At 34.0% G+C, this 22,150-nt stretch overlaps 1 protein-coding gene across 1 annotated transcript in view; it reads left to right on the top strand.

Moving 5' to 3' along the window:
* Positions 1 to 22,150, top strand: part of LRP1B (LDL receptor related protein 1B) — a 749,866-nt gene that overhangs the window by 550,941 nt on the left and 176,775 nt on the right. Inside the window, exons 34-41 of the mRNA XM_050899978.1 lie at positions 1,926 to 2,051; positions 3,940 to 4,071; positions 10,498 to 10,632; positions 11,032 to 11,161; positions 16,360 to 16,486; positions 16,641 to 16,792; positions 17,084 to 17,208; positions 20,309 to 20,680. Coding sequence (XP_050755935.1) covers positions 1,926 to 2,051; positions 3,940 to 4,071; positions 10,498 to 10,632; positions 11,032 to 11,161; positions 16,360 to 16,486; positions 16,641 to 16,792; positions 17,084 to 17,208; positions 20,309 to 20,680 — 1,299 coding nt within the window. The remainder of the gene's footprint in view (positions 1 to 1,925; positions 2,052 to 3,939; positions 4,072 to 10,497; positions 10,633 to 11,031; positions 11,162 to 16,359; positions 16,487 to 16,640; positions 16,793 to 17,083; positions 17,209 to 20,308; positions 20,681 to 22,150) is intronic.

Here is a 22,150-nt window from a genome sequence, read left to right as displayed (position 1 = left end):
AGTTTGAAGTTCTTTTAGAGAATCTAAGTTTAAAATTTTTAGTAAAAAAAAAAATCAGTGTGTGAACGTCATCTCAAATTATTGACATTTTAAGTGAAGTATTATGAGAGAATTCACTAATATTCTTCATTATCTATTTGTTTTAAGAGAGTTTAATTCATCTAAATTGACAGAAGTGACAGTAGTATAAAAGAAAAGTGAGAGAGCAGAAAAATGGGGGAATGTTGCTAATACTGCCAAAACTTAGCTGGCAAAGTGGGAGCTAAAATAATATGAAAAAGTGTAATTTGGGGTCATGCACACAGTTTTATGAATTTGGAGATCAGGGATGAAAACATTTGGGAGAGTCTTTAGAAAGAGATTATTTCTGATTCCAGCTACTGAAAGGGATGAGGATGGGATCTACATGAAACAAATTATTTCATTTTGTGGAGAAGCTTCCAAAAGAACACAGGATGGTTTACTACAATAAGTAGTCTATGTACAGAGTACGTTAATTGAGTTCCATATTGAGCACTTCTGGGAACACTTGCCATTTTACCTAATCTAGGAAACACCAAAGGTGCTTCGCCAGCCCGGCCCTTAGTTTTAAATGTGGTGGAACAGTAAGTAATAAAAATTTAGGCATTCAGTAATGTTTCTATCATTTTGAAATGCTTGAACTCCCTACCATGGAGACATACAGATAGCCTCATGAGTGCCCAAATGTTAGAAATATCTGGTGTCTGTGGCATTAATATGCATCTTTCATTGTACAAAAGTCAAGAAAAGGAACAGTTCTTTTTGTACTACTGAACTTTAACTGTAATTTCACTGTTGTAGTGAAATGTCACCTTGCTGATCTATATTTTGACAAAGAGCAATGTCAGGATTTTGGATATAAGAATCAAACACTGTAGATGGGATTCAGCTTTACACTTGCACGTTTTAAAGAATCTGCATATTTCGTATGCATCTTGCATTTCATTAAATCAAAGTGACATGAGAGCAAATACGATGTGAGGGCACTTACAGATTTCTCTGTATACAAATCTGGTGTCCTAGATTTTTTTTTACTGTACATTTTGTCCCTTTGTCTGACGATACCTGAGACTTTGAAACCTCACCTGTCTTTTCCATTTTTATGGTTGGATCGTTAGAAATCATCTACGATTTTAGATGAAGAAATGCTTTCTACTTCAAAATTAGGAATGCAAAAATAAATGTGACAAGTAGCGCTCTGATTCATATGGGCTTGGTAACTTGTAATGAACTAATCCCTTGAATGTCTTAGACGACTTAAATGTTTCTTCATGAAGCTTCAAATTTCTGAAATGTGTTTATTGTACTGTGTATAATGTTTATTATAAATCTAATTAAAAAGTGTTCATCTATTAAAAGTAAATATTGTTTTAATTAAGAAGTAGGAGCATGGATCTGGGAGATCACATTGGAGTGTATCTTAAATATACTAGACAAATGCTGGTTCATGAAGATAATGAGGTTAATATAACATTTGATGAATGAATACAATATGATCAATTATTTGCTCATGGTCTAGAATAAGATACTCCTTCTAGACTAAAGTCAGTGAGATTTCATCATTGCTACTCCAAACTTAATCTAGTATTTTCAGTTTTATCATATGCTTTTACTTCAAAAGAGGCAGATTCTTCTTCAGAAAACTGACTTATTTAAAAAAAAAATTTCTGAGGAAAAAACCACTTAAGTGCACAGATAATATACTATAAGCGTGAAGCACAGAAGAGTATATGAATAGTAGCACAGCCTGAAATATTGTGTGCATATCTCAATTTTTCAAAGAAGTTAGCTGAACAAAATTTCATTTTGGTAATATTAATAAATTGATGCCAACACTCATTTTTAGTCAGGACTGCACTGTTCAAATTTTGTTTCCTCTTGTCTCTTCTCCCTTCATGTTATAGGTAGCAATTCCTGTCAGTTAAACAATGGTGGATGCTCCCAGCTTTGTTTACCAACATCAGAAACCACCAGAACTTGTGTGTGTACAGTAGGCTACAACCTTCAAAAAAACCGCATGGCATGCAAAGGTAAAATGGCTTTCAATATTTATTTTAACTAACTTCAGTTTTATGGGAACACTCTAATGAGTAAATAAACTTTCTTTATTGACTTTAAGTTAAATAACTATACTTAATATGCTTGATTAAAGCAGTAACAGAGAAATGTCTCTTGTGGTTAGGACAGAATTTAAATTTAGCTTTTAATTTCTTTATTTAGTTCTGCGTAGATTTTTGTGGAAACTGAGGTATATTTTTTCTTTTTTTTTAAATGTAGGCAGAAAAGCAGACCATCTGAGCTATCATTAATAGCAGTACATATTTGTTCAAGGTCATATACCTTATCTTTAAACTAATTTATAGGCTACAGAATCTGAAAGGTTGGGTGTCACATCCTATTGTATTGCCCTCAATAGAAAGTAAGGCCTCATTTTTTAATTTTTTTTTTAAATCTTCTGTCTATTTGAGCAGGAAAAAATCAAAACATAGCTTACATCCAAAGTCTTACTTTTTGCCTGAATAATACAAAACAGCCTTATGGTCAAGGTGCCTTATAGCTGTATAAATTTAATATTATTTATTCCTATGAGGGATTGCTACCTCATCTAGTTAATAGTAGAGTATACATGGAAGGAGAATTAAGCAACATAAATGTGGCTTTTCTACTTCTTCAGTGCTTTTCATATGTGACAATAACATGTTCTTAACATTTTTAATTTCTTTTAAAAATAGTCATTTTTACTTTTCCAATTACTTCTTCAGCTATTTATAACTTTCATTTGTGGGTTAAGGTAAAATTGGTGGACACTGTGTATTTGAAATGTATTCCTCCTTTATGTCTAGATACACTGCTTTCTAGATCATAACAGCTTTTTATGATTAAATTTTTCTTCAATTAAAAAGAGGTCATGAGTCAAAAACATTTTTATTCTGTCTTGAAAATTCATGGAGAAAAAGTACTCTTCTATATATATATACTTGTTTAGCATTGCTCTTTTCATTATTAGCTAGATTTCTTCTTGCTTTGAAGAAAATTCTATAATTCTCTGCCTGAAACTTTTTAGTCCACATTCTTAGGGTCTTCTACTAGCTAGTTCTTTACAAAGAAAGAAATTGTCAAAGAATTGGTGTGAAGAAAAAGGAACTTTTTTGTGTATGGTAGTTAAAAATTCTTCAATAATATGAGTATGTATCGTCATGCTGCATAATTTCCCTTAAATTTAGAAGTGAATATGAACAGATTAGGGCAACAAAGTATTTGTTGTAATTTTGGTTGTCAACAATTAGGTGTGATTCATCTCAACTGGGAATGACGATGTAACAAGACCTCTACAAGAAGTAGAATTTCTTCCTACTTAATAGAAATAGGTGCATCTGGAGTGTGATTAATCTAACACGAAAGTAGACATTTAAAATGCATCAACTGTGTTGTTCGCTAAAACTATGTATTTCTTTCTATTGTCTGTAAAGGAAGTGTGCATGACTAAAGGAGGTGAGATGAATCCCATGCCTCAAAAGCCAATTTAGTCTTGAGTCCTGCTTTCCATAAGTTCTTTAAAATTGTCTCTTGCTGAATATGTACAGAAAGTGCAGATGTGCACTGGAAATATTCTTAAATTTCTCATAATTCAAAAATATTTTCTTTCTAATTTTTATTTTCATTGCTGCTATTTACTTAATTATAAGGTGATGCTTGAAATGGACAGTAATTCCCTTCTCTTTATAAGACTGCGTTTATCATTTAATTAGAAATACACCATAATAATTTGTGGATGTTTTTTCAAAGAGATGGAGTTACCATCTGGAAAACTATGGAGCAGTATTGGAAAACTATGTCTAGTGCTTGTTAATTCCTCAAGTCTTGTTAATTGGGAAAGTCTCCACTTTGCTCTCATTGGCTATTTTATTTTTCCTATAGGTATTGAATCATTTCTTATGTATTCTGTTCATGAAGGAATTAGAGGAATTCCTCTTGATCCAAATGATAAAATGGATGCTTTAATGCCTATATCTGGAACTTCATTTGCTGTGGGCATAGACTTCCATGCAGGTAAACATTATGTATAGTTTATTGTATGTATGGTAAATACAGTATACTATTCTTATAAATGAAATAAACCCCCAGTTTTCAAACCTTCTAAGTAATTAAAACTATATTTAAAGGAAATGGAAGTTGATTTTGTGTTACAGTGTTAACCTCTAGCTCCTTATTATTTACAGTTAATAGAAAAACATGTATTATGTATATGTAGATTGCATTAGCAGCACTATCCACTGTTTTTCAGTGGAGACATCACTGAGAACTTGAGTAGGAAACTGGTGGTTTTACAGAAAGTGTCATAATCTGTAGGAAGGCAGGTTTCATTAGTTCTTTTTTCATAGAAAAAAGCTTGTTCCTGTCATGACTTTTTTCCCACTGAATTTTCTTAGTCCTATGTATTGTACCTAGCAAGTGGTTTTGACAGCTGAGTGGGATAGTTTTCTTTCTGTCCAGTAAAGCTCAGCCACTTCACTGCAGCATACAAGCCAACTCTGTATCTGTTTCTTCCTTTTAGAAGTGGATGCTCTAACAGCCTGAAGAACAGGCATTTCTATCTTAAGTACACGACGTACCTTTCCACTGCAGTGTATAAGTAGGAAACAGTTTTTAGTTTAGATAGCCTCACAAATTTAGTTTAGATAGCCTCCTGTGAAATCAGGAGGTTTCTGTTTTGCATGCCTGTGAAAGAAGGTGGAAAGAAGTTAAGGATCAGATCCTGAAAAGTAATTGGATACATCTTCCACTGGTACTAAAAGGTATAATTCAGACTAAAAGTCTGAATATCTTCAAAGACATTAGGAATTTTTGGTTAGTTTACAGAAAATAAGAAATCTGTGACCGAGTAGTGACCTGAAAAGATCTTGTATCTCCATATTTTTAACCCATTAGCTCTTTGACCAGCCTTCCTTCTAAACTGATTTTCTCATGAGCTCTTTTTGTTACCCATTGAGTTTACAAACTAGCAGTTTAGAATTAAAATTTTAAGTTACATATGTTATATACATATGGACATTGTCTTCCTCAAACATACAATTATTTTGTCATACTCTATTGTTTTTCATTTTGAAATAAATTCTACCTGGGAATTCAGCATTGAGAGATCCTAAGTTTTTGCTTAAGTATATGTTAATACATGCCTTCATATTAAAAACAGACATTTTTCTGCTTGTTCTGTTTGACTACATCACACAAGTATCACTAACCTTTTGTTAACAGGTTAGGAGTTAAATTCATTAAAGTCTTCTCTTCTATCGGCCTGCCTTCTTCACTGATGCTCTTGTACCTCTATTCTGCCTAGCAAAATTCCAAGTTCACTCAACATTTTACAGTGCCCTTATACTTGTATATTTTGCTTTCAAATTAGTGACAGCTAATGTTCAGAGCTTTTGTTATTTTATAGATATGGTTCAGTCACAGTCTACTGAGACATAAAAATCACTTAAAAGCCAATGTCTTTATACACATATCTTAGATGGGAAAGACTAGGATACAGCTGATTTCATCTGTTCCTTGAAAGATACAGGATGGTAGAGAAGTGGTAGCTACGCCTGTTCGTGACAGAGAGACAATGCAATTGGGTTTTCCAGGGATTATTTTTTTTATTATAGTATACTTACTTTAAAAAATACCATTTTTTAATTCAAGTCTTGCAAGCTTTAAAAAAATGATGATGTGTAATACAGAAATCTGAAATTTGACCTTTTTGTTCTAAAATGCTGATACTAGGATTTTATTGGGGATTTTACATCTTGTGTTTTGTTTGGTTTGGGGATTATTTTTAGCATAGTCTACTTACAGGATATGCTAGCTCCTACTTGAGAGAGCTTTGTTTGGACTTCACTAGTCAATATCAAATTAATATTTTGGAAGAATAAGATGCATGTACTAATTTTTAGCTTTCTGGAAAAATGAGATTTGAGGAAGGGTGAAACTGAGTGAGGCTCGCCAACTTGCATGATGATCAGTTACGGCACAGGGAACATGAATACGATTGACAGTGACAAATGCATTGCTAAACATGAATGTAAATCTTCTGTAGCAGTGAAATCACAAGGGGATACTGTGCTATAAAAAGTTACAGTACAGCTTTCAACTGCATTTCAGCTTAAAAAGCAATTGTTTTTCTTATTTTGATACCTTACCTTGAATTTTCTGAATTCATGCCTAAAACCTTTGTTCATTAAATATGATTCAGAAGGCAAATGGAGGTACTTTCAGATTTCATCTTGAGTTTTTTTCACTTAGTGACTATTGCTTGCATTTCATTCTTAATCGTGAAACATTCCCAAATTCTGATCTACTCTCAGTAATGTTTAGGTATGCAAAGTGGCTAAAATACATTAAAATATGCTAGTAGTATAGCATATCATAGTTAAAAGACTTATGGCAATATTTTTTGCAGACGTGAAAGAGCTCGAAGATAAATACACCTTTTTTCTCCCTATGTCTTGATACTTCTAAATTCTTATTAAAGAACTACAAGAGTAGTTTTGACCTTTGGACTTTTTTAGAGGTCAATGGGGAGTGGGTTTGCCAGTGTTATTTAAGACATGGGTTTATAAAACTGAGTGTGATCCTAGTAGCCTTTCATCTCTGTATTGTCAAAGATAATGGCATTGATTCTTCCCTGCTACTGAAGACTTCTGCACAGTATGTCAGGCAAATGCCCATTGTTTTTTCTTTCCTCTCGACGTTGTTCCAGGAAGCTTACCATACTTTTTACCTTAGTATCTGGTTTGCATTTGTTGAAATCATTATTTCACATGGTGGGAGGTACTCTGTACTTAAGCTTGGTCTGGTTGGAGGAGAATCTGCATGGCAGAGAAACACTATTGTATTTGAGACATCAAGGGCATTCTAAGTATTGAAGAAATGAGAACATCACGTTTATTTGCAGAATGATGGTCTTCAAATTGATGGATAGAACTATGTCTCCAAGAAAATGATCCTGTTCATCAGGAGACACTATCTTAACTCCTACTGACTTAGAGGGCACAAACTACTTAATGAGTAGTAGCATTTCTGTCTTTTAAAAGTACAACAATGTGAGCAGTTACATGAATGTTTTCATTAGTGCCAAAAAGCCTCCATAAAGGTGGAGTAATAGTTAAAATTGTTGGTAGTTTTGAAATAATACAGTGTTATTGCTGAGCCCCTTTCAGTTCTGCGGTAGTTCATCTCAGAAACAGCTTAAGATTTGCAAGATTTTGCCTCTGTGAAAAGCAGAGTCTTCCCAGTCCCTCACTGAGTTTTGCTGAACTTAGTGGGAGCTGGGAACCCAGAGGTGTTCTGTCACATATTTTTCCACCCTTTTGTCTCCATTTTCTGTCCCCCTCTTGCTCATGCTATCATTGTGCCTCCAGGCATTTGTATCTGTGGTGTACATACAGGTGTGTATAGGTGGGAGGAGAATAGATTTTACTCTCTGTGTTGAAGTAGGCATTTTGAACATTTACAGACTAAGCTGACAAAGCCTGACAAAAGGGGTAATATTCAGCAAATACTTTGTATGTTGAATTTTGAGTTACAGGATTTTATTGGCAAAATGCTAATGCATTAGATGGAATTAATTTTCAGTGTTTGCTGCTAAGCTGCCTGTGGACTGTAGGAGTCAATGTGAGGCCATGGTTACTAATGCTCACCACTTAGCAAAAAGCTTGTAGAAGCTGCGTAAAGTTGCAGACAGTTGTTTCCCATTTTGTGGCAACTGTCATTTCCAGGTAGTAATTCTCTTCTTTTCAGATTCCAGCAATAGAATAGGTAAATAGATACTGAAGGCTCCAAACTGAGTATAGGCCGTCTTTCCATCTGTCTGAAGCCAGAACAGACTTCAGGAACCAGATGCGGAAGGGAGTTTTCATCTCCATGTCTGTTATTTTTCGGAGTAATTGGGAAAATAAAACAGATTTGTGCACCCATAATATAAATAGTGCTACCTGACAGAGACAGCATTGACACACAGATCTGTGAAAACGTCGTCCACTTCTGTAAGTGAACAGACTACAACAAAATAAAGGCCAATTGCTTAATCTGAATTCCTGTTAGCTTGTTCTGCATGGCATGGGTCTTCAGTGGTTGAGTCCTACTGAGAATGTTACTCCATGTTTTATTCAGATACGGAGAACTTTGATTATTAACAGAAACGAACCCATAAAAATTACGGTCTCCATAAAATGAGAGGGGTTTGTCATTTGGATCATATCACCTGTATCCAAGCGCAAACTGAAACTCAGCAAATGCTGTAGTATTATCCGTATTTGAAACCCAGAAGGATCTTTATTAGTTTGGTGACAACTAATTCCTTGGATATTTTCACATTGTACAGCAAGAGAGTATAGTTTTTTTCTTTTCTTTTTTTCTTTCAGTCATAGTGACTGAAAAGTTTTGCATTGCTGTGAATAAATAAGCTTTATCAGTACTTCAGAAAAAAAAATAGTTCGTTGTTTTTTTTTTTCCTTGCCTTGGAGCATCTTTGAACAATTATATCAAAATGTCATACTCAATGCATTTTGCAGCTACGTTTAATGAAGATTTAATTCAGGATACAAAATGTAGGCAAGTAAGTTGTTGTAATTCAGGTAATTCAGTTGTTTGAATTTTTGGGTTACTGAAAAACACTATTTTAAGAAAACAGCACTACAAAGTCAGTTGTGCTGTATACATTAAGATTTAGTCATGCAAGTGAAACCATGGAGATCTCTGTGTTCTTATAACAGTTTCTAAGCTGTTATGTGTATTCTTGCTCACATGGCTGACTTAAATAGTCATAGTATGAACACAAAGTGGTTTATTTTTATGGAGATGAATTAAACTGAAATATGAAATACATAAAATTCACTTGTAGAATGTCTTATCCAGTTGGTAAACAGAGTAGATAGAATTTTTTTTTATTAACTATGTACTTTCAGATAAGACTTTGTAGTAATTTTGTGTATCTCATATTCCACTGAAGGGTATTTGGCATACACTTGCACAAAATCATGGATCAGTATCTTATTGTTGAATGTATGTGCAGCTAATATTAAGATCTACGTAATTTTTGTACTTATTTCGAATAAGTAGCAAAATACATGGCTCCCATACGTGATAATCAAACTGTATGTTTGGGATACTTGAAGTCAGAATTTGTCATTTGTTTTATTGGTGGTGTGGCTAGGGTTCTTGAGCATATGAAACTGGTTTGGTCTTGGAATTGACTGTTACCTGTGTAAGTTTTGTTTCTCTCTTTCCCTTTGTATATACACATATATATATAATTACACAGACACACACATACATGTGTGTATATATATGTGTATACATATGTAGATATATACATATTTATATATGTAATATTTCTGTATTTATATATAGAAATATATTATATAAATATATATACACACACACACTCTCTCTTGTGGAATTAAAAGCAGATATATAAAGTATGAAAAAATAAAGAAGGAACAAATATCATTTATCTCTGAGCAATGTCTTTCCCAGACAAAATAGCTCACTCAGGAGGTCCCCAGCTGATGACTTTGAAACCAGAATGCGGGTTGCAGTATATCTGCGTTGTTAACTCAGAGCTCTGTCAATGGAAATACAGAGAATTCTGCTTGAGGGACGTCATTGCTTTGTTTGTCCCGTCTCTTTATCAAGGGTACTTTGTGGCAATGGAGGGGAGTGCGTGTCTGTGCTTTGGCCACTCCAAATTCTCAGCCTGGCTGACGAGTTTAAACGGTCAGTGAAAATTGGTTTGTGCTCTAAGACTACATAGTGGTCACTCTATTCCGCCTTATGAACAGTTCCGCAAACGGCAGCAGAACGGCAGGGAAGACAGCTGAAATGCCTTAAAACACCAAAAAAGACTCTTAGTGAAAGCTTGTCAGAACATTTAAAATAAAAGATGAATTGTGGATAGAGTCAATTTTTTATTCTTTTATCAGTATATCACTCTCAAATGTCACACTTTTTTTTTTCTAGTTATATTGTTTTATACTGCCAAAATTCAATCTGTATGATTACTGAAGGAAAAGACTGTATAGGCAGTTTTACACTGTAGTTTTTCAGACTCATAAATATTTTGGAATGGTGATTAATAAACAAAATAATGTTTTTCAAACATTTATCCCATTTGGAAAAAAAAAAAAGACAACATATTTATTGTGCTTTTTTAACAGGGTAGTAGCTTCCGTCTGTTGTCATGGCCCTATTGTGTTATATGTGCAGTACTAAACAACCAGTAGAAAACCTAGAATTCTGATTTAATTATTTTAAATAAAATTTTAAAAAAGGAAAAAGAATGAAGAATTAAAGATGATAGTTTTGATACCATTCTTCTGTTTACTCTGAGACATATTAATGAAGTTATAATTGGCAGTTTTTACAGTTACTGGTGTAGATACTTGGACCGAAGTAACTGAATTAATCCAAGAATCATTGCCATGTATTTTATAGGAAATGATACAATCTATTGGACAGACATGGGTTTCAACAAAATCAGCAGATCTAAACGAGACCAAACATGGAAAGAAGACATTGTTACAAACGGTTTGGGAAGAGTCGAAGGCATTGCAGTGGACTGGATAGCAGGTAGGTCTTAACCTGCTTCAGGAATTGTCATGATTTCTGACAGTACGCTCTTGCATCTTCAGCTCAAGACTAAATAACTTGGTTTGCTTTCAGCTCTAATTGCTAGTATTCCAGATGGCTAGAGATTTTTCTTTGAAGATACCACGACTGGTTTTTCCAGTTTTACTACAGACAGAAAAATTATTTAAATATCTTGGACGACAATCTCAATGGTGACAACCACGAATACAAGTTTATACTTTAAAATGGAAGGCTGAATAGGACTCGAAATCACAAATATAAGATACATATAAGTTAAAATACAGCAGTTAGTTTCTGGTCCTAACTTATGCACTTAAGATTTAAACACTTTTCACATAGTCTTTTCTTTTTCCAGTAACTCCAAGGTATTTTTCCTAGGTAACATATATTGGACGGATCATGGCTTCAACTTAATTGAAGTTGCCAGGCTCAACGGCTCATTCCGATATGTAATTATATCCCAGGGTTTGGACCAGCCAAGATCTATTGCGGTACACCCAGAAAAAGGGTAACATGACCATGGCTACTTGCATTTCTTTTAAAGTTTGCATGCTAGCACTGAAGCTCTTAGATAAGTAAAGTGACGCCTTCGTTCTAATAGATAAGCATTTAATAAAACCCGAAAGGATTGTATTGGAAAGGATTGTACTGTAACTAAGCACAGGTGGAAGGAAGTGTTATTCTTATCATACGCTAAGTTTTGTCATTGGTCTCTGTATACATGACATACTGTACTTTCTTTGCAAAACAGCTTTCATTTTCTAAGACAATCATTTCAACAGAAGTTTAGACATTGCTTGGAAGCATGCTTAAATCTGTTCATAAGTTTCCAGCAAATCCAGGGAAGTCACATTAGCTAATGAAGTCCTCGATGTCATGATGAAATCCTAGAACAGTGTAATCCTTGGTAGTTATGAATTCAAGTATGATGTAACATCCCACTGCAACAACCAAGAAGATTGCCCAGGGTAGCTGAGAGTGATGTGAGATGAAGCGTGTGGGTAAGAGCGTAAGGGTTGTCAAAAATGACATGTGTAATCATCCAACTGTTTGTTGAGAGCAGGGACTACACTGCAGCATTAACAGAAACAGAGAATGTTCTGTTCCCTTCCAACTTCAAAACTATTGTTAGCCAAGCTACGGCTAAAACAGAAGCAGTAAATTCTGCAAAGAATTCCCATCTTTCTTTCATGGGAATATGAAATGTACTTTCTGAGGAAAAGGCATATAAGCAAGACTCAGTGGATTTAACTGCTACACTTACCCTGCTAAAACAGGAGCGCTAAACAGTGTGTACCAAAATCTTAAGTATTTGAGCAACTACCTCCCCCTAAAGCCAGAGATGACACTGTAGCTCATTTTCCCCAGATTCAATCAAATCAGTATCTCACTATTTTCAGGAAAGCACTCTCTGTATTCAGAGGAGTTTGCAGCCATAGTAATGAAGAATTCTGACTTCTCGCTGAGCCAGATTGATACCAGTGATGCAAAATGCCATTTGGATCTTTGCCATGATTTCTTCTATGAGAATTTAGACATAGTGATCTGTGTATTTTGCAGACTAGAGCATTGCAACTTAATGTATTTAAGAATGAAGGTGAAAGCAATAACTGGTTTTATTTTCTGCAAAATGTAATAGCTTTTGCCACAAATCATTACAGCTGTGTTCATGTAACACCACTGGTTGCTTGGCAGTATCTGCTAACGGTTTAGGATTAATGCTGTTCTTCAGAGTAGGATCTTCTCCAGATCCTAGTCAGGATCTGGCCGAATTACTTATTATATTTTTGTCTTTAATGTACCAGAATACCTGTGCTCTTCTGTTAGAAAAAATTTTTAAAAAAGCAAAAAACTTTTGAAGGTAAGTACACAGAATCCTGATAAAATTCTTCTGACCAGAAGGGTAGACCAAACTTTTTCAAAATAATAGTTAATTTACAGTGTAATTTTCCTCAACATGTATATAACATATTTGCTGTACACATACACAGGTAGGTTTTCACCCCTTACTTACCTCAAAGGAAAGGAAAAGCCCCCATGAAGTCTATGAGGACTAAGTGCAGCAGATGCAGTTTCTCTGGAGAATACTTAGATATTAAAATGTTGAAATAATATGAATTATATAAATAAAATCCATTATTTTCAACTAGAAAGTGTAATCAACTCTTCTGCGGTATTTGGAGAGGGAAGATGGGTTGTAGCTGAGATCCAGCATTTAACAGTTGCTACAGGGAAGAGTAAATGCAGAACCCTTGACAGAATAATATTTAATACTACTATTGATATAAAAGTTGCTTTTTTACTAAAGTGTGGATTTTTTTTTATTATAATGACAGTATTTTCACATGATGCTTTCTGACTCAATAGTTTGTCGTTTTATTTTACTGAAAGAAGTCTGCACATAAGCAGATGAAATAATAGCCAACAATATTAACAAGATTCTTTGGAAAGAAACAGTTCCTGCTTTTAAGTTAATGGATATTTAGAGATGCCACTGAACCATCTTCTTAGGTCTTAAAATAGAATAGTGTAATGCCACCAAAAAGCAGATATTAATAAAATGTGGGTAAAATGTAATTTGGAGGTGTTTAAATTATTGCACTTGAAACAAAAAACAGTAAAGAAGAGAAATGTTAAATGTAGAAATGAATTCAGTTGTGAAACATTCCTTAGATGTTTTGATCTTGTTGAGTTTTATAGTTAGCTTTCGGATGTGTTTAGAGTACTTAAGAAAACATAGGAGGATGAGAGGACCACAGATTAGTAATTGTTTTACATGTCTGGTAGAACGGTGTATCTTCTGTGAAGGTAGGTAAGCTTCATCTCTCTTTTTTAATACTGTGCCACAAAATGATATCTTGAGATGTCTCCAATCAAAGTTTCTTCAGGAGAAAGATAGCAATGTTTTGCTAGTGAAGTACAGGTATACCTTTCTCTGGGAAAATTAAGGCCTTTTTACCCTCTCTGTTATTGCCATATCTCTTTCCCTTTACGAGGCAAAACTTTCAAAGGTATTCTGCCCTCCCCTTGCCCTGACTTCACATTCTTCATTTCTCTTGAAGCTTGAGTTGACAGCTATAAGAATGGAGAGGAAAATAGCAGTTATTGGATCTCGTTGAATCTGCCAGTTATACCAAGATATGAAGCAGCCAGCATTCAGCTGGTTGGTAACATTATTTATTGTTACTAAGGAAAAAGTTAAGAACGTGTAGTCCTACAAAGGAGTGTCTTTGTCCCTCGTCAGGTATACTTATTCATATAACATACACTTGGCTGACTTCCCCCCCCCCCCAATTTAATTAATAGTTTTTTGATCAAGCTCAGAATTGTGATTGAAATATGGAGTTAAGCTCCTACTGAAATAATTCTTAGACTTTGAAGATACCTTCTTCAAAAACATTTTGGGAATTTATTTGTGTTTAGGGTTTGGGGCAGCAGGGGGGGATGGGGATAGGGGGAGAGTTTAAACTCTGATTTAATTTTTTCCAAAGAAGTTTTTTTGAAGATTCTAGGCCAGCATCAAATTTCCGCCGCTTGCATCTCTGTGTCAGCTGTGTAAATTATATATGGGATAGTTCCGAAATGAGTCGTAGTTATTCTAGCATTGCAGTATATACACCAAATGTGTCGGTAGCATATCACTACCTACAAAGGTCCAGGAAACAAGTATTTTAGATGGTACTTCCCAGACCTTTTGAGAAGATATGGGAAGATCAAGTTTTTCTATGCTAGTTAATAGTTTATGTAAGTTTATATATCAATATATTTATAATCATTAATGCTCTAAGAGAGTATTAAGTAACTTGCGTTACGTTTTTGGCAGCTATTCAGGATTTTCTTTGGAGGATTCTAGATTCATTTAACCTGCTAATTATGGTTTTTAATTATTTTTTTTTTCCTCAGAGTAACTAGTCTAAGGAAAGAGCATGGAATGTTTAATTCAAGTGTACTGCATGCCTGCCTTTCTGTAGTCAACATTTAGATGATGTCCTGTGTTAAGAAAGTACCTCTGACTAGATGCCTGGAAGCAAGTCCAGTTCTGTTTAGAGGTGCTGTTAGTAATCTGGTTAAAGTTGTATTAAACTTAACCAGTGATTGTTGATATCCAGCTGGTTAATACTGTCTATTTTAACATTTCTAAAACGTATTTTTAATTTAGCTAATGCAGCAGTTCAATTTCCTAATGTAGTATAAGTGTTATAGTTAGTATTCATATTACTGTTTGTTATGTCAAGAAGTATGAAAACAAATTCAGTTTTATTATAGCCAGAAAGCCCTACAATTAGAGGCAAGGTAAGGTGGATGTTGTTTCAGATGCTAAATTTGATGAGCTAATTATAGGATCCGTATTTGTTCTCCCCTGTCCCATTTTTATCCCTCTTTATTTCACATATCTGCAGTCATCCAATCAAATGAGGGTGGTGAGGCACTGGCACAGGTTGCCCAGAGAGGTTGTGGCTGCCCCCTCCCTGGAAGTGTTCAAGGCCAGGTTGGCTGGGGCTTTGAGCAACCTGGTCTAGTGGAAGGTGTCCCTGCCCATGGCAGGGGGCTTGGAACTACATGATCTTTAAGGTCCCTTCCAAACCAAACCGTTCTGTGATTCTATGAAACATAGCTATTTAACAATAGATTGGTGTAATGATATCACCAGACTCAGGGGTAGAACTGGTTAGTAGTGCACAGAAGACTTTCGTAATCTTTAAAAACAGACTAGCACATACATTCCACACAGAGAAAAAGTGGAGAACGGTTTTATATGTTCTGTTCACTTTGTGTACAGCATATTACTAAACAATGTTTTAGTGTGTTCTTACGGATATTTGCTATGAAAATGCTTCTCTTCAGGCAATTAGTAATACGCTAGACCTCAGTTATATTATCTTAGAAAGAGATTTCTTGCTCAGAACATATAGATATTTTTTGTGTGTGTGTTTATAATATATTTTAACACATATATACATATATATATATATTTGTAGACATATAGACATTTACTTAAAGCTATTCCATAAGTTACTGTTCAGTAAAGGAAGTGCTCTGTGTAGATTAACTAGCCTCATTTTGCTATACCTAAAGCAACAGATTGCAAAGTAGGAGGTCAAGGCAGAAGTTTGACCTAGCATCTTATCCCGAAATAGCGATGTTACTGTGCCAGTAAGTACACAGTAATATAAAATTAGATAAGTAAGATGCAGATTCTTCCCATGAGCATTAGGGAGAATAGGAAAAATATTTTCTTCCCAAATAAAATCCTTTTGCTTCACCGTTTCCCACAGTGCTCCTCACTGATTCATATTTAAAACATTTTGAAGTTAGACATACATCTCTTGTATTATCACATTTGTTAGTAATTAGATGCAAGAGCTTCTGTTCTGGTATTTTTTTTTCTAATTTGCTTTTATTTTTCAAAGCACAAAGCTGAATTCTTTAAGGAATGGAATTGCATGTTGACTGATTGAATACAGTTTTAAGAATTACTTCATATATATCATTTGCAAAAAATCTCTCAACAAAGTGTTCTATGAAACAAGTAGTATGAACCATTTAAACTCTTAAGATTATTTAGAGACATGAGCCTTATCATGTTTTTTAAATACCTATTTAATGGTAATGGTGCATTTTGTTTGCAAATGAAGTACAGTATTACATATTTTCAACTCTTATTTTGATGCTAAATTTTAAATGGTAATTTCTACGACATTTTAGGTATTTATTTTGGACAGAGTGGGGACAGACTCCTTGCATAGGCAAGGCACACTTAGATGGGTCTGAGAAGGTTGTGCTTGTGAGCCTGGGGATTGCGTGGCCTAATGGGATTTCCATCGACTATGAGGTTAGTTCCTCTGTCTTCCAGTATCTGTTAAAATGTTCAGTATTTGTTATGTTTCATTAAAGCCAGCTGGTCTTCCACTTTGATGTAATCTTAATAACTCTTAATTAAATACTTGGACAAGACTGTTGATATTTCCTTTAAAATTAATCTTTAGGAAAATAAATTATATTGGTGTGATGCTCGTACCGACAAGATAGAAAGAATTGACCTTGAGAGTGGAGGGAATCGGGAGATTGTGCTGTCAGGGAGCAATGTGGATATGTTTTCAGTCGCGGTGTTTGGAGCTTACATCTACTGGTCTGACAGGTAATTTATTTTTCATAAGTATTTGAGTCTCAAAATGTTATTTCAGTGCCAGGTGCTTCACCTTTGTAGGATTAGCCATGCCTTAGCAAGGTCACAGAGTGGATCGCAGAAACCTATGCAATTTCCAAAGAAAGGGCATTTCTGATGCTGAAAGCTAAAGCATATCAGTGTCATAGATGAGAACAGGTTTCTTCACCTTCTGTTAGGTGAACTCTCCACTGCCCTTCAGTCATTTGTTTGGTGTGAATTAGTTGAGGATTGTTGATGAGACATCTTCAACTTTTTTGACAGAGCACATGCAAATGGCTCTATTAGAAGAGGCCACAAGAATGAGGCCACGGATGCTGTGACCATGAGGACTGGCCTTGGAATAAACCTGAAGGAAGTGAAAGTCTTTAATAGAGCACGAGAGAAAGGTTGGCTGTTCTTAAGGATGCTATTAATTGTTTTAATATCACCTGCTACTTTTTATGTATATTAAAGCATACCAAAAGTTAAGTAATCACTGATTTTATCTCCACCTTTTACTCTTGACTTATTTTTTTAAGCTAAAATTAATGTACTAAAGAAAACGTATAGTACAAATTCTACTAAAATTCTTCTGAGTGTTTTAAGGAGAAAATCTAAAACCAAAACACTTCCTATCATTCCAGGTTTGGTGGTTTTTAGTTTGGTGTGTTTTGTTTTTTTTTTTTTTTTAAAGCAAAAAACAGTCTTAGGAATGAGAGGGACTTTGAACTGTGCTTTAAAGAGCAGTCATCTCAGGCAGTGTCAGATTTCTATTGTAAAGCAAACCAGAATTCTTTTTTTCACAGCTAGAAATTCCCAGCCTCTCTGTCTCAAATATATATTTCCTAAAATTACTTGGGTTTGAGTCCTAGTTTTTTTCTGTGGGAAAAGACCTTGTAAATAATCAGATTTCCTTTATATTCAATTTGTTTAGCGAATTCAAGAGACAAAAGTTATCATATACTCTCTGTGATTTATGGTATCGATGGGTAAATTTTATTCTGCGCTACCTGACTGAGAATAATCTTGCTTTTAGCTGTCTTTTTCCTCCTAAAATTCTAGTTTTGAAGAGTCCTTGAAAAACTTGTTTCACTGAGCAAAGGTGGTTAGAAGTCTACCAAAAATGATGATGATTTCCTCAGAACAAACTGCTACCAGACCATCCAGACAAGATTTTCTCTAAATATATTCAAAAAGAGGAAAAAAAAATGTTACTGTAATACAGGATAAATTTTTTAATACAAATATATCTCTGGTGTTGGTAGCGCTCAAAAGTTGCTTTAATTACAGCATTACATACCCGAAGATCCTGTTTCTTTTACATACATCTTTCCTAAATAACTGCATTAAATATGACATGTAAAATAAATCTGCATTTTGAAAGAAAACATGTTTAACAATCAATAAGAAAAACTGTCTTGTCTTTTTTTTTCCCCAAGAGAATTTTAAATAGTTTTGAAAAAATCACTTTGCAAACATATGCATAATAATTTTACTAAGAATTTCTGCATGTAATTTCAGAGTACTGTGGGCATCATATTTTGTGGATTAAAATAAAATCTACACAAAAATTTATCGTTTCTTTTAACTAGGCTAGAAATAGTTAATGTCTGCTTGCTTGGAAGGGCTTTATATTATAGAATTAGGAAAACAGAACAGTGGGATAAAACAATGCTTCTTTAAATGTAATGATTTTTATTGATAGCTTTAAAGACTTGATCGCATTAGGAATAGGAGAAACGGTTACTGAGGCTAAAAATCTTTTGATGTTAGACTGAAAAATATAACTGAATGATTTTTTAATACGTTTTTCAAATTTTACTAGGGTACAAATGGTTAATGTCTTTGGGAGGGGAAGTCAGTGAGCCAGAAGGACAAAAGGGAAAAAACAGGTGAAAAAATGTTTTTGGAATGTTTTTCTATATCACACTATTATATATATTTTTTAAGTTCATTGAACTAGAAGTAGTTAACACTGTTTAAAAAAAAATGTAATTAGCTAGCTTCCTGACCTTCTATCATTAAAACAAGCAAACAAACAAACAAAAACCCAAAACCCAAACAAACAAAAAAGAACCCCAAATGAAAAAACAACAACCTGTGCTGATTGTGATGAATGCTTTTTTTTCAAACACCTGTTTTACCCTTTCTGATGAGCCAGTCCTGCAGTGCTATTTGCAAGCGAATTCCTATCCTTCAGTGCTATTTTACACGTGTGCAAGGTCATGCCCTAACTACACTTGTTTCAGAATTGGCCATTTTTAAAGATATTTACAGCTGGTGAACTGTGGAAGCATTGAAGTTTTCGAAGAGAGATTTTAGAAGCTTCAGGATCTTTTTCAAATATTTTCCTTTCTCTTCTCAACCTCTCATCCTTCCAAACAGATATTAACTTTTCTAGCCTAATAAAACTTTAAAAGAATCTTTAAAACAGACCAAAAGTAGAAAAGTATACAGCTAAATATCCAAATGTTTTTACATAACTGTAGAGGAATATGTCTCATGTAATTTTGCCTAGGAACACAAAATTCAACGTTTCTAATTTTAAGAGCAAGTTAGCTCTCATCCTCCATTATTTTTTCTTAAACATATCTTCAGCTTGAAATGTAGCAGTTAAAAAATACAATCAACAGTGCTTTCAGACACTACATAGTCCCTGACAGTTATTACGGTTTTCTACCTGAAAACGGTCTATTTAAAATGTTTTCTTCTCCTTCACTATGTGGAAAACTTTCAGAAATGGGAAAATGACTATATTGAAAGAGCTGAGTTGTTATATGGAAAGTGCTGTCAGAAACAGAAACTTAATTATCTAAACTAACTGTAATAGTAATTCATACATAGTCCAAAAATGACAAAGGAAAATAGCTCCTAATTATTGACAATTACTGTAATTTTAAATATTGCTTGCAATAGTTTAAGTCATTGAAGTTATTAATTTGACAATGATTTCTTAATGGTTTGCATTTGTCAGGGAGTAAGTTTTTAAAGCCAGGTTCTAAAGGAAATTAGAACAAAATGTTAGGAAATGTCTTTATTAAAAACAGGGAACTGGATTGACACAGTTTTGTACCTGTCAATATGTATGTTTTCATTTTGATAGAAATTGTCTAAAAACAGTACTGTATTCTGATGGTATCTAAGTTTGACTTTTTGCCAGTAACAGGTGTTTTAAAAAAAAAAATCTTTCAAAGCACTTGAAACGGTCTCTAAGTCTTCAGCTGATTATGGAGGAATAACCCATTTTATCATTTTCTATTAATAAAATATATACTCTTGTGAATTGGAAAGGACATGAATTATATTTGCTCATTAATTGTTTTCTTTAAAATTGTCTTTACATTGTGGTTAAAGTTACATTCTTTACTATTTTGGCCTTTTTTTTACTTGTGAATATTCTAGAAACAGTTTTAAGAGAAGAATTCTTAGAATACATAGAATTATGTTTTGATTTAAGTTAGCTAAGTGTAATATTATAAAAGATAGATTTTTTTTTTTTTTTAACAGGTACTAATGTTTGTGCCAAGAATAATGGTGGATGTCATCAACTTTGCCTTTATCGGGGAAATGCACGGAGAACATGTGCTTGTGCACATGGCTATATTGCAGAAGATGGAATTACTTGCCTGAGACATGAAGGTTACCTTTTGTACTCAGGAAGGACAATATTAAAAAGTATACATCTTTCAGATGAAACCAACTTAAATTCACCAGTAAGGCCATATGAAAATCCAGAGTACTTCAAAAATGTGATAGCTCTTGCTTTTGACTACAGTCTGAAAGGAAGAGGTACGAATCGCATATTCTTCAGTGATGCCCACTTTGGAAATATACAAGTTATTAAAGACAACTGGGCTGGCAGAAAAGTGCTAATTGAAAGTAAGTAAAAAAATTATTTCCCAAAATACATATTTTATGTCAATAAACTTTATTAAGTGAAAAGCTGATAATCACTTGACTTTATAGAGTAAAAGTGTCAATAAAGTTTTATCATACTTAAGGATATAACATAATTATTGTATTTTATCCCTATAAGATACATTTAAACATTATCTTTAAAATTACAACTTCAAAATAATTTATTTTATAATAATCTTACAATGCATGAAGCATATTACTAGAAAACAGAAGTGATAATGACGGTGCTTAATTTGTATTACTGTGATTTTAAGGAGCTTTACTGTTGAAACAAAACCTTATTGTGCAATGCTTGGCAATGAAAGAAGTCCCCTTACCCCACGAACCTATTAGTTGTTTATTTTTCTAGTTAGTGGGGGTGAAGTACTGTAAGATACCTCTGCTGACATAACCATTCCTCAGTATAAAATATTAGGACCCTGGTCAGTGTGTCCAGTTGACTCACCCTTCTTGTAGTGACCCCAAGAAAAGTGACTTGTGCTCAGTGATAATCAGAGGCAGATTCCAACCTACAAAATTCTTCGGTTTTAGTAGAGGCTTACTCAGCAGCTTTGCATGTTTACTATGCCTTCATTCACCACACTAGTAGGAGGAGTTGTATGAAACTTGACATTTTTTTTAGCCTTCTGAATACTTGAAGCTTGGCACTGCTATCAAGGAATTGCCGCCAGTATGGTCACCGAAGCCTTCAGGGCAAGACACAAAACATATTTTGCAGCTGAGGCCTCAGTAAAATCTTCTGAGGATCTGGCACTGAAATCTTTATAGTCTAACATAACTTTAATACAAGGTGTATGTACAAAGTTATCATGGTTTATCATGGTAAGATTAGAATTCAAGGAAAATCTGAATGCGAATGTGTAAGAAATATATCCTTAATGCTAAACATCCAAAAATCTGTGCTACAAAAATCTAAAGTCTAAAAACTTCTGCTGTCTTTCCTTTCTGTTCCAATTTAATTGTTCTAAAATATGCAATAAACCTCATTCATCTGTAGTCAGTTATCATGCATATATTTACTGTGTTTCTTCTCTTCCTTGAGTAATTTTTGAGTACTGTCTGGGTTTTTTGGAGGCTGCAGTTCATTTCAGTAACTATTTTCCAAAATGTCTGAAGTGTTGTATAATTTTTGCTCCTTATGTTGTGGATAATTCTCATCTGAATTTCTGATGTTTTATGTTACATTGCTCATGGCATTGCTACATTTAGCTATTTGTTTGGGTCAAACAGTTTAATAACAAGACCAAAGAAAGTGATTAGGAAAAATGGAAGTACATTTGATGTGTAACGTATCACCCTTTGCTGTTACATGTTAATGGAAATATTTTTAGAAAAGAAAAAAGTTAAACAGCTGCAAACTGAGGAAATATTATTCTACAACTGACATTGGATAATTGTATCATTATGTACCTCTGCACTGTGGTGCTGGGA

The sequence above is a fragment of the Gymnogyps californianus genome, chromosome 7, assembly GCF_018139145.2.
Source record: "Gymnogyps californianus isolate 813 chromosome 7, ASM1813914v2, whole genome shotgun sequence".
NCBI classification, from domain to species: Eukaryota; Metazoa; Chordata; class Aves; order Accipitriformes; family Cathartidae; genus Gymnogyps; species Gymnogyps californianus.
This window is presented reverse-complemented; position numbering and strand designations above follow the sequence as displayed.